Below are 13139 nucleotides of genomic sequence, written 5' to 3'. Positions count from 1 at the left end.
AAACTATCAAAGCATTACATTTGGACAATGCAAGTTTCAAGACAACAGTATACTGTTTCCAGTCCCGACAGAAGGAGTGGAGAAGGAATAAAATGGCGGACTGGCGCAAGGGGTGTGTGAGGGGGTTGGGGGCTTATTAAGCAGCGCCATCACGTTCGCTGGACACGATTGTTGTTGGAATTCCTCTGGACCCCGAGTATTCAGGGTGCTGATGGGGGTCTGACAGAAGGCCCAGGCAGCGTGTAAGTGGTACTCGACGCTAGACCTGTCTGCATATAGAGTATCCTGCACGCTAGAAGCTGGGTGGACGTGGGAGGAAGCTTGGAAGAGGGGTTGGCGGTTAAAAAATTAATGTTTGTGACCGACGTGTTGCTTCGAGAAGGACAGCTCTTTGTTGCGTTACGTTTCGTTCGTTTGTTATTTTATTTGATGAAAGGAACGATTGATGCACGTTGCTGTGGGTGCGTAGCAGCCTTTTCTTGAGGGACGTTGGGTGGTTGTGGGAGATTTGAACCTTAGTGTTAATAGTTCGAGTTTTTAACGGATAAGACAATGAATATACTGGCTTGGGTACCAGCTTTAAAAACTTTATTTAATTTTTCTTCCATTTCCCCGCTAAGTGTTAATAGTTCGAGTTTTTAACGGATAAGACAATGAATATACTGGCTTGGGTACCAGCTTTAAAAACTTTATTTAATTTTTCTTCCATTTCCCCGCTAATTTTGACCGCGTGATAAATATGTATAGTGTACGTAGGCTGTAGTTCAGTTCCCTTTCGATATATTGCGTTGGTAATAGCAATCGACATGTAAGAACATTTTTGTATTCTGGATCACAATTTAATGCAAGACTCCCGGAAAGGTCTCACTTGTCTGTCCCGAGGCTCGTGCAGGCAGCTATAGTCGGCGGGCCTTGCCTCACTTTTGTTGACCGTTGCACCACCTTGATGGAAACTTTGTGCCGTAAAGACGAAAACTAACATGAAGCAGTTGCGTCATTGCTTGCATTTAATCATGACAGACTTATTTCGGTATTTACAAACGCGTCTCTTTTGTTGATTAATAATAACTACTTCAGCACATCTTGTTTGTAGATTTGGTCGACCTATTTGCACCCAGCGATACCGAACGCTCCCGACTGTGTCACATCGCTGTTCATTATTTAGCTACTTGTCATTGGTTAACGAGAATTCCCATTTATGGTAAAGGAATTTCCCAACGCACGCACAAGGCCGCTGATTTTGACGTCACATCTCGAATCCCGGTAACCGCCCTTGTTTACGCTCGGAATAAAAATGTAACAGGGTCACCGTGAAGGAAACTTCCACTGAAAACATGCTAGCACTGGGCGTCTCCTTTAAAGAACTTGGTAGTGAATGGAAATTTTTGTAGGGTGATTCCTTGACTTACAAATATGACCCAGAAAAGTGGCTGTAATACGAGTAAAGTGGCTTGAACTGACCTAATATAATATGTAAGTATGCAAATTTCTCTAGGCCGACCTCTTTGCCTCCCTGCTTCAAGAGACACCAACAAAAGTGTTTTGAGGCCAAAACATTCTAGTGTAGCTTCTATGCTATGGAACTGTCTCCTTTGATGCTTCAGATGTCTTCTGAAAGAAGGTCAAATACGGCAGCTTAAAAGCTGATAAACCATTAACACCACCATGCGCACGACCCTCATTCTTTTTTGTGTCCCTTTCTCTCTTTTGCAATGGTGCCACCTCAGTTGTTTAGTTTTGCCCTAAGCGTAATATTGGTCCTTGTACTTGAGGTACTTGAATACCAGCGCTTTATAAGACTACATCATCATAACGGAAAGTGTCAAAATTGTTTTTTTCGGCAGACCTGAAAATATAAGGGTGTAAAATTCAGGCTTATTGATTTCTTAATGTTATCATAATAATAATAATTATGTCATTACTATTGTTATAAAAAACTCTAGCCATAATTGTTGTCAACATTAATAAGACTAGACTCTTTGGTCATTATAAATCTTTCAAGAGTAGAACAGGCGATGCTTGCTAGTACGTTTTGCTTCATTTTATTTACATTTTTTTTCTTCTCCAGCCGTGGCAACTTCAAACAGCATTAGAAACATAACATTACACAACATTTGCACATGTTTATGCACATAAAAATATATTTACTTCTTTTCGTGATATTGGTTTATTAGCCATCATTTCGATCAGTCACACACATTTTCATATCAATTCAATTACTTCTTAATATCTGCAGTAGATAGTTCTTGATTACACGGATCAAACATTCGTTCACATATTTGTCATTTCTATTGTTTCATTATTTTTTACAATAACGTACAGGGTGTTCTTGAGCAAAAATATTTTCGAGACATACATGCACACCGTCTCTGAATGTGACAAGGGAAGTAACCCTGAGTAAGGAGGATACAGAAGCATGAGACAATGACAATGATTATGATATAGTCTTATTCAATTGTACATCCTACAAAACCCAAAAAGAACGCTGAAAATACACATGCACACTCTCTCCCTCTCACGAACTCTCTCTTTTTTTTTGTAAAAAAATGGTGCTGCTACTGAAGGAATCAAAAGAATGCATCATTATGTATTGGCAACAGGCAAGCAGCCAATTAACAACTTGCTATAGTATATAGCTTGCAGGAGAAAGTCATAGCAAAAATCGCTTCTGCTTTGTCTGTAATAACATTTGCTTTCATTAGAGTCTTCTCTCAAAATATACTTCATTTTCATCAACTTGTTTAACTGTCTTTGACAAACAGTTATCTGTTTCTAGTGTCTCCCTTTATGTACTTTTTTCCTGACATATCTGTTCTTTGTTATACAGCACCTAACAGCTGCACAAATCACCTGTACATAGGCAAAGTATAAATCGGTGCATTGCCTGGTTCTGAGGGCTTATCTTGGTACACCTGCACAAATCGTTGTGCTACGTCGAACACTGCTGTGGCCACTGTTTCTGATAAACCAGGTGTGCCCTGGCTGCGGAATATTGGCCACTTGTAGTTATGTGCATCACTCATAATAACTAAGGCTTCCTGCAGGTTGGTAGGAGCAGGGAACTCAAGAACTCTCTTAGCTCGATGTGTGGAACTAGGAAGGGCACTCTGCTTTTCTGCAACCTTAAGAAACATAATCTATACGGTTCCCAGTCACTTAATCCCCAGACACTTCATCCCCGACACTTCATCCCCGACACTTCATCCCCTAGACTTTTAATCCCCAGACACTTCATCCCCAGACACTTAATCCCTAAACTAAATCCTTAACTATAAAAATTATGAAGTCAGCGAAAAATTTAATTGAAATTCAAATTCAAATCATGCTATTAACTTCAACGTCATTTGAACATCAACAACATTAGTTAAAGTTCATATAAGCTAGTAAATTTAATGTTCTTCAACAATATGATATGAAAATTGTTCTTGAGTGTTGGGGATGAAGTGTCGGGGATTAAGTGTCTGGGGATGAAGTGTCTGGGGATTAAAAGTCTAGGGGATGAAGTGTCGGGGATGAAGTGTCGGGGATGAAGTGTCTGGGGATTAAGTGACTGGACACCAATCTATACAAAGCAAATAAGACAACATTAAGGGAAGGTGGAAAAGATAGGTGTAACAAAAGGAATATTACAAATTATCTGCTCTTTCTCTCTAAGTTACATCATACACTGTTATGAAGTATATGTCTCATCTTAATGTTCTTTTCGATTGCTCTTTCCTTTTTCTTTTTTTAACACTGGAGATGGCTCAAATGAGATATATTTTGGATTTTGTGAATTGTTATATAATCTGCCTGATTGAAAAATTTTTTTTTTTTGATTAACAAATACTAGTTTATTTTTTCCTATAACATAAATTAATAAATGTAATCAATCAACACCTCAATCAATTTATATATGTCTACATGTAGAACTCCAAGGGTAATAAAATCAGCGCAAGAGGATACACATCACTGGTTGGCATTAAGGTTCCACATTACAGTATAATAATGCCTTCTCTGTGTGAGAAATATATGAGCCAAGCAGTTAGTGTTTCTGGTATCAGACAAATATATAGTACATAGAGAAAAATAAACTATGAATTTAATGCACAACATCACAAGAAATGTATATTTTGTTCAACTTAAGTTGTTTTCATACCTTGAGGTGCTCATAACAGTTAAAGTGGAAATAGTGGCTGCTAGTATCACAGTGCTTTTGTTCTGGAACTTGGTGTACATGCACATGTGGCTTGGGCTGGCCTGGAGCGAGCTCAATCGAAAACATTTCTTTGTCAGCAGTGCATAGATTAGTGCAGAACCCATAGGCTGCCCCAAGCCCCCCGTTTTCAAGAATTCTGCATACATCTTGCACATCACGTCCCCCGAGGACAGCTCGGTGCAGGAACAAATGACTTGGTGATCCTCTCAAAACCTGAAGGGGAGACAAGGAGTTCACAGATATGGTCAACCCATGCATATTGAAACCAAATGCTCGCCCTGGTAGAATGCCGGGATAGCAAAATGCTGTGAACTGCTCTTTCACACCATCCTCGTCAATGTCAGCTGACAACAAGTAACCAAAGGGTTTCACCATCGAATCACTGTCTTCATTGTGAATGTGAAGTTTGGTATTCATGTTGTTGATCAGAACAGTGGTACATCCACAGCTGTCAGCTGATGGTTTGATAGTTGTGCTTTCTGTGACCTGACTTCTGCTTTCAATCTCAGATTGTAGGGCATATGCTTCTGGGGAAATGTTTAATAGGAACATTTGTTCAAATGGTACACCTGCCCCTTCAGCCATTCCCTGGATTTCACAGACATAGTATGGAAAACTTTGCTGACTTATCTGCAAAAAACACCATGATTATATATGCTAATATGCAGCAGTCCCTAAATATGATCATACTCCTATGTCATTACACTAAGAGCAAAATGCACCACCAAATAACATTATGATCACTGGTCAAGACATTTACAAGAAAATATATCCTTCAGTCCTTGGGGATGCAGTCATATTTTGAGATTTTCATCTTGTGACTGTTTCATCCATTAATTCGAAATGACAATCTGCAAAGCTTTAGCAGAAACGTATGAAGCAGACTGATTAACCTGATGTTTGAAGGAATTCACCCCATCAAATAAATTGTCAGAGGGGTGGGAAATGGGAGGTAAGAAGCCAATAACGTTGCGCGTCTATATTAGTCATGTAAATAAATGTCGATGAACAAATCTTAAAACTACCTTGAGGCTCTCCTCAAAATATTCCCTCCCTGTGCGACTGTCATAAAATGGTAGAAGCTTCTCTTGTATCCTCTGTGAACTGGCCTTGAAGAGGTGGATATTTCTACTGAAAGTCACACCCACATTATATCCAACATCATAAAATGTACCCCGTGTGTACAGATGCTGAAGGCTAGGATACCTGGGTGATTGCAGAGATGCTGCGTCAGTCATGCTGTATCTGGATCAAGTATGTCTGAAATACACAACCAACAGTATCAAGAGGCGAGGATACTATAGGATGATACTATTTCTTCACAGACATATCACAAATCAAATTAACATATATGTATACCACTTAAGATGCATCATAATAAATGAATGAAGTTCCAAAATATCTCATCAAGTCTAGTACGCGCAGCTATTTTCATTAAAAAATAAATTAATAATAAACCTCACACGGTCCGTCTAGTACATGTAGTTGTATGTATACACCATGATACAGAACAATTAAAAAAATAAAAGATGAAAAGATATTTAAACTTCAAGAAGTACTTTTTTCTTTTAAAATACAGGTTTTCTTATCTTTTAATTTTTATTTATGATGGGAGAAATATTGTCAACAAACTTTTTGTTGTTGTTGTAGCGGACTTCGATAACGAAAGTCAACGTTTCCGTCGTCGGACGAGTTTTTTTTTTTTTACCGGAGGCTTGTTTCAAAATGGCGGCCGGTGTTGAAGAAACCAACCGGATGGAAACAGCAGATGAAAATACAGGAAATGCTGCTGAAAACGTGCCTACACAAAGTAGTTCTTTACATCCAGGAGGTTCTGAACAATACAGAAATGCCAGAGAGTATGCACAGGCACTTCGGCCGTGGCTGCGCCAGTATTACAACACTGTGCAGTACTGGACAGCAATGAATAATATTATGACTTTATGCCCACCTTGTTTACAGTCTGGTCCTCAAACAACCGCACCACGTACGTCAGCGTTTGGCGATCCTCGACGCCAACAGATACAAGGAGCAGGGGATCAGAGGATATTTAGAAACGAGGCACAGTTTAATGGGCATGCGTCCCCGGTACCTAGGTTTCGAGGTAAGATACTCTTAGATCGACATGCCTGTAACGTGGGCATCAAGGATTTCTGTCATTTGAATGACACTCCTAGAAGCAAATGCAGTACCGTCACAGGCTATTCTTTCTCTGCAGACAACCCAGATCAGTTTTTGAGTCTAAAATTACCCTATACAATTTTTTTACCTATGTGAAGATTTTGGAAGGGATAAGATTTATATTTTTTGTTAAATCTTGGGGTAGACGTGAAAAACAAGCCCCACTAAAATGGATTGCTTTTTAGTCTTGTTTTGTAGATTTTATCCCATTAGACAGGGTATTCCATCACATAAAAATGTGAATAACTCATGTAAGAGAGTTCTAAATCATGTAAACAAAATTTTCCAAGGAGGTTTGAAAATGTAAATATTTGACATCATAAAAGGTAAAAGAGTTTAGGAATTTTATTACATAAGACATTTTATAAATAAACCAGATAGATAAAAGTTAATATTTCGCTTTTTCTTGTTGGTACTCTTCTGCATGCATAAAAAACATAGAGCAATCTTTTTAGACCAAGGACCAGTATCACAACATTTATGCAGATACATAGTACATTGGTGTGTACTTTTTCCCAGTCTGTGGAAAGTAAACCCCACCCCTTTATCATATGTTTATGTATTATTGGGATCTAAAACTAACAGTTTCAGTTGAGGATCTGAAACTCCCAACAACTTAGCCTAGTGTTTAAAAGCCCCTCTCATTTGATGAATGGTAAACACTAATTAGAGTGTGAAGTTTGACATATTGATTTCAAGAACAGTTAAATTTTATAATTGCAGGACGATAAAAAAATTGCTAATGGTTTGTCTGTCTCAGGTCAGGAATGTATTGTTCCGCCGTTTTGGAAACGAGTGTCAGCAGAACTGATTGATTTCACAATTCTCTTCTACATTAAGTTGGTGGTCACAGTTATGGTAATGCATGAGATGGGTTTCATGTAAGTTATGCACCAAATCCTCAAATGTTGCCTAAAGAATATTATCTATGTCTGTGTTTCTGTGTTCCATGTGATTCCTCTAGTTGTTTAACCTTCTAAAAGGGAATAATTTTGTGTGTATTCCTGTAAACATGTTACAAAGCTTATGCATTTTGCTTTACACCTGTTTTCTTCATTTTGAACAGGGACAGCATCTTTGATTATGAGATCCTTGAGAACCTTGATGAGATTGACTATGATAGAGCTTTTACCATCACTTCAGAGGTCATCGCCATGGAAATCATCAACCGTTTGCTTATCACATTTTTCGAGGTGTGTGTGTGTGTGCTTTCATAAGAGAAAGAAGTATGCATGTGTATTTGTGGATGTGATCATACATTCTCTTACTTTTTATGGTTGGGAGCTTTTTGATCAAAGAAAGGGTAAATGTGTTTTCTTTTGAACTGTCCATGTTTAACAGAACTGTAGTGAGTTAATCTGCTGTCCTGTTGGCATCCTTCCATATTTAGCATATATGTATGTGTAGAGCAGCGTTTACTATCCATAAAATGCTATGGGTTTTAGGACATCCATTTAAAATTATGAGGTTTTTTTTTCCAGACCCTCAATTAAAGATATTGGAGGTTTTAAGATCTCCCTTTCCCTATGAGCATTGTGAGTTTTATCAACCAGTTTCAGAAAAAAAAATGTATGCACTAGTAAATTGGTGTTAACATTATCTTGATTCCTGATATCAAGAATCTGCTTTTTTGTGTCATGTAAATCTATACCATGTGTAAATCTATACCATGTATAAATCTATACCACTAACATTTGATAACCAGTATCAAGGAAATACCAGCATGTTCAGTTTGTTATAAAGTGTCTTACCTCATGAGATCTGGGACCTTAACTTTTTACGTTTTCAGACCCCCTGATTGCAAAGCATTTACTTCAAAGCATTTACTTTTTTTGACTCCACTCTTCTTTACTTGTTTTGGAGCTCTCATTTGTGATTTATGCACTTTTCTGCATGATCAAAATACAAAGATGCACATACACAATGCACCATTGATTCATAGACAAATGTGGATCTCTAAAACATGAATAGCATTACTTTACGGCCTCAAAATATGATTTTTGCAGACCCTCTGTCTGAGGCGAGGAATTGGCATGGTTGGTGGAGCCACACCAGGCAAGCGGCTATTAGGGTTGCGTGTAATATCATGTCGTGACATCCAAGAAGTTGGTCACAATCGTGTCCTGGTTGCACCAGCATCCGACATCGGCTGGTTCAGGTACAGGAACACATTTATATTTGTCTTTGCCTTATTAGGGACATGATCATTTTTCTCTTGCAGACTTTGCACTTTTATAGGGCTTAACATAAAACATACAAACATAAAACTGAGCTCTCTTGACAAAATATATTCTCTAGGATGACTAGTCTAGTGACCATAAACTATGTTGCAGGAAAAGTTGTTTAAAGCATGTGGCTAAATAATTAAACTGAGTTACACTAATTTATTAAAAGTTTGTCTATGAGAAGAATGGATTTTATTTGGTACCTTGTGGCTAACTTTTCTTAAAGGGATTGGTTTCAAAAGGATGGTTGGACAAGCCAGAATAGACACAGATTAAAAGAATTTGTAATTATAGTAATTACAAATTGTAGACAGTATAAGCAAAAAATTTAAAGTAAAATTTGCTTGGATTTATTCTTTTTTTCTGTTGTGTAAATCCACAGCAAAATTGGTACCCGACATATCACAACAATAAACTCAACCAACCAGGAATAAATATACATTTTGCTCATCAAATCTCAAAGGCAGGCTTTACAGAGGCTGCGTGATCTAAGGGAGAGAACTTTAACAGGCAGAGCTCTCTTTAACTCGACAATGGAGCCTCTAAAAAAAGCTTCAGTAACTCTGGGCTGTATTCTCAGGACCATTCATTGCAGTACATTTAAATTTATTTTAGTGTGCATAAAAGTTATCTTGACTCTTCAAAGAAAATAAAGCATGCATACTCCACAATGTTGGATAAATTATTTATGCACATGAAAATCTATCCACTGTAAAAAATAAACAACAAAAAAACAAAAACATATTTTTAACAATGACAATGACGATGACCAACTTTATTTGTCCCAGTGGGCAATTTGAACATGGGAAGGTACTCTAGTCACTAAAATAAAAGTTGGAAATAAAAATAAGAATTAAAGTTTGTTGCAAGGTACAGCATTAGAAGATGTCAACAGTGAAAAATATTAGCAAATGAAGGGGGGAAAAATGGGCAAGTGACAAAAAACTTACATCAAGGATATTATTCATGTGCACACCTACATCATCACACACATGTACCACTGACAATTCATTTTTTGTGAGTGAGCAGTTGGACTGCAGATGGCTCAAACGATTTCAGGTGGCTATTTCTTTTATGGATTGGCATGGCATAACCTTTACCTGAGCTTAATAATAACAATTATTTTCAGTTTGTCATCCTTCTTTATTGCAGTGCATTTATTCGATCAGCCATCAAGAACTTTACCATTGCATTCTTCTTCCCTGCTTGTCTGACGGTCTTCATCTTCAAACACAACCGAGCAGCTTACGATGTTTTGTCCAGCACTATTGTAGTAGAAACAGATGAGCGCTAGGAAGGACAATGGTGTCTGCCAGGAATGCTTGGCTTGGGTCAGCATTTTCATTTAATGTCAGCCTTTCATATTTATTACTGAAATAATACTAAAGCTGGAGGACAGGCAAGTCAGAGAGTATGATTGGGAAAATGTATCTTTTTTTTTCTCGAATAAATAACAGGTTTAAAGAATGAAATAATGCTGAATCTTGGTGTTGAATGAATTTTCTTCATTCCTCCACCCCGTTTGCTGTTTCTGTGATGAATAAGTGAACTGCACCATATTTCTGGTAACTTCCATTCTGGTCCATGGGAAATGGGAGAGAACTGAGATTTTTGCACAACCTTTCCTGGGAGAATATGGTTTCAAATGAATGTAAAATGTATGGTACTTTGTGAAAATGACTCTAATCTGTAAAATCCATTAAGTCATGCAAATAAATTAATTGCTGTAGCAAGACTTTTGTTGCAAAGCTGTTTTTAGCAGTTGGAAAATGATTCATGTACTGTTCAGGAGAGATTTGGTTTTTATTGCATCTTGTATAACTGTCAAAGTAAATGTCATAGCTGTTGTAATGTACTTTGCTTTAACAAGGTAAAATAGTACAATGGCAGTCAATACTAAGCAGATGCAAGTAGTGTCTAAGAAATGAGATAAAGACTTGTTGACGATTATAGGCTTTGGGGCTAGAGAGCATCTTAGTATGAATGACGGTGAGGATGAAAAATGATACATAGAAAAAGAGAATACTGTCTATAAACTGCATTGTTTAATGAGATAAAGGGCAGCAAATTTTTTTTCAAAATAAAACTCTTCCATTTTCTCTTTTTTTGCTCATTTTCTCAAGAATTATTGTTCAGGGAAAGATTTCCATACTGCATGCTGTTAGCTGGGTCCTTGCCCCTATAAGCTGGGTATTGTACAGACAAAATCCACTACCTGATGAATCATCAAAGGCCTGCAGATTTTCAGAGTTCTACAGGTTACTAAACTGTATTTGTTGATGCACCATATTCACATGAAAATTGTGTCCCATACATACCTTTAGTGCTTGGCTTTTGAGATGCAAAGCAGAACATATTGACGAGGTCTACAGAAGTTTAGTCCCAAAGGAGGTAATACAGTTAGAACCATTCCAACAACAGGGCTGAATTTGTGAGTTAGTGGAAGTTCTTGAAGCAACCATCAGATCAGTATTTTAAAAACAACTTTCCTGGCATAGCCAGGAAGGAAAAATTGGGCTAATTTCTACACACTGGGCTTGTCATATAGTTCATTTTCTCTGTTGCTGTTTACTTCTAGTCAATGCACTAGTTGTATTTAGTTTGGGAAATGATAAAACCTCGATAACTTGATTCAGGCTAGATCCCTCTGGATTTTAATTTTATTTTTAGAGATTGTTATACATGTAAACCTTTTCTTGAAATTAAATACAAAATACCAGTTTATACATACATCTGTGTGTATGATAGAGAGTGTATGGATGTATCAATACTTTTGTAAAAGGATACGCTCACATGCTTATGCATGTTTATGTGTTCATGGGTATATGAAAAATTTGGGTGAAAAAACATTGTGCAGTAGTGAATATGGCACATTCATTGATCTTTTGGTGGCATTTTAGTTTTCATATTTCTTACAGTACACATCTTACAAATCTTCTTTGATTTTTTTTTATGTACATGTGTTTTTTAGTGGAGAGGTGAAACAACACCTTTTTTAATCAACTTGTCAAAGTGTATTAACACACAATCTGTAATGAGGAAGACATGAGTAAGCTATGTAAAATCATTTGAAAATGATGGCTGAAACTTTCTGCAAAAATTACAAAATTCTTATTATATTTACTGTTATCATTTTGTTCTTCATTCTTGCCACAATATTCAAGAGTATACCTACAAAGCTTTTTGCATAAAATTTAAATGATCTCTCATCTCACCACAATAGATTGTTGGGATGGGGAAGCATGGTATTTTCCATAAAATCCTGAAATTTTCTTATCTGCCTTTAATTGATCTTGTGTAATTTAAACTCAACACAAGTTCCAAAATATTAAAATGAAATTACTGTGGCTGCTATCTGATTGTGCAACTACTAAAACAGTTCTAATGAGAGGAGCTATTCTTATAATCAGTTGTGTTCTGGTCATGCATGTTGTCTACTCCTTGGTTTTTCTGCATTTTGATGTTGGACAATTTGTGCAGTAACAATTCCTATATGATGTTATGTATGGAGGTGTAATTATATGTCATTTGCAGGTTGCACTTGTGTCTTTGTTGCAAGGTTTGCAAAATTATGAAAATTACAGATTCTGTAAACAGGTCCTAAACCACTGCCTAAACCAAAGTTTACTAGATAAGTAAGTCTTTTTTGTAAAAATGATTTTAGCTTTAAATGGATCTTGATTTGTTTCATCTATAATTTTGATTGTACTTGTGTGTTCTGAATCTGAAATCTGTTGTTCTGGTATTTTAATGGATAAAAAGGCATTTGTTTTCTGACCCATCAACGTACATGGCCTGTGTCTGGGGAAGTAGATAGCTAATTGTTAGAGCACTGATGTTCTAACCAAGAGGCACACCAGTTCTATCTGTATGGCACAGCAAATTTTCTGTAGTTGACCCAGCTGTCATTGATGAAGGATGGGTACCTATCTCCATATGGCGTTGGGGAAGGTAAGGTGGCAAGGGAGAGGAGCTTGGTACCACCCTCACATGAGACTGGGTAAAGCGAGGTCTCTTCTCAATGACCTAAAAGGGCATTGAGCACTATCATGGACACAGGGTTTTACATGATTTGCATGAAGCAGATATCTTTAAGTCCCTGAAACACAATATGTTTGAAAAAATATGTGACTGTGATACAAAATGTATAATCTTTGAAATAAACTGCATATTTATATCATAAACATTTTTCATAACTGGAAATGTTTTTGTTAAATTTTGTGTGTATAACACATCCCATTTGGCAAGGTGCTTTAGATCTTATTTTCACAATGGTATACAAAAACAACAGCACACATTTATTAGTTCCTTTAGACCTGTTTCAAAAAATACCCTGTCAGTGAAGTCAGCTGTCAAGAATGAGAACTAAACCAAAATACCTCTCCGGGTGCATGAAACAGTTCTCAAGCTGTGTGTGCTGATCTGTGCATAAGTTTTTGTAATTATGTCAGACACAAGCTCATGAGAATTGTGTCATAGAAATAAAACACTTTAAAGTATCCTTAATTTAGAATGTGATGCATTTCTGACAGCAC

General features: G+C 37.0%; 2 protein-coding genes across 3 annotated transcripts; one reads left to right on the top strand and one right to left on the bottom strand.

Annotated features, from left to right (window-relative positions):
- Positions 1 to 2148: 2148 nt before the first annotated feature.
- Positions 2149 to 5948, bottom strand: LOC112562919 (acyl-coenzyme A:6-aminopenicillanic-acid-acyltransferase 40 kDa form-like). Of its 2 annotated transcripts, none has more exons than XM_025236527.1 (4): positions 5831 to 5948; positions 5224 to 5458; positions 4139 to 4828; positions 2149 to 3122 (listed from the first exon to the last, which is right to left on the bottom strand). In XM_025236527.1, the coding sequence occupies exons 2-4, from the start codon at positions 5434 to 5436 to the stop codon at positions 2847 to 2849; spliced, it is 1179 nt and encodes a 392-aa protein (XP_025092312.1). In that variant the 5' UTR covers positions 5437 to 5458; positions 5831 to 5948; the 3' UTR covers positions 2149 to 2846. The 2 variants fall into 2 exon arrangements, with proteins under 2 accessions (XP_025092312.1, XP_025092313.1); XM_025236528.1 differs by lacking the exon at positions 5831 to 5948 and adding an exon at positions 5662 to 5717.
- Positions 5887 to 12807, top strand: LOC112562920 (protein FAM8A1-like). Its single transcript, XM_025236529.1, has 5 exons — positions 5887 to 6302; positions 7140 to 7260; positions 7446 to 7572; positions 8386 to 8537; positions 9757 to 12807. Exons 1-5 carry the CDS (start codon positions 5924 to 5926, stop codon positions 9896 to 9898), a joined length of 921 nt encoding a protein of 306 aa, XP_025092314.1. The 5' UTR covers positions 5887 to 5923; the 3' UTR covers positions 9899 to 12807.
- The last annotated feature ends 332 nt before the right edge of the window (positions 12808 to 13139 follow it).

The sequence above is a fragment of the Pomacea canaliculata genome, linkage group LG4 (assembly GCF_003073045.1).
Source record: "Pomacea canaliculata isolate SZHN2017 linkage group LG4, ASM307304v1, whole genome shotgun sequence".
Lineage (NCBI taxonomy): Eukaryota > Metazoa > Mollusca > Gastropoda > Architaenioglossa > Ampullariidae > Pomacea > Pomacea canaliculata.
The sequence above is the reverse complement of the archived record's forward strand: the minus strand, read 5'-3'. Positions and strand labels throughout refer to the sequence as shown.

Excerpts from the sequence above, each read along its gene's own strand:
- LOC112562919 (XM_025236527.1), bottom strand. The coding sequence starts at position 5,436 with ATGACTGACGCAGCATCTCTGCAATCACCCAGGTATCCTAGCCTTCAG. Across the intron at positions 4,829-5,223 it reads ATTTTGAGGAGAGCCTCAAG|ATAAGTCAGCAAAGTTTTCC; the intron begins GTAGTTTTAAGA and ends TGTTTTTTGCAG. Across the intron at positions 3,123-4,138 it reads ACTGTTATGAGCACCTCAAG|GTTGCAGAAAAGCAGAGTGC; the intron begins GTATGAAAACAA and ends ATGTTTCTTAAG.
- LOC112562920 (XM_025236529.1), top strand. The coding sequence starts at position 5,924 with ATGGCGGCCGGTGTTGAAGAAACCAACCGGATGGAAACAGCAGATGAA. Across the intron at positions 7,573-8,385 it reads TGCTTATCACATTTTTCGAG|ACCCTCTGTCTGAGGCGAGG; the intron begins GTGTGTGTGTGT and ends TGATTTTTGCAG. Across the intron at positions 8,538-9,756 it reads TCCGACATCGGCTGGTTCAG|TGCATTTATTCGATCAGCCA; the intron begins GTACAGGAACAC and ends TCTTTATTGCAG.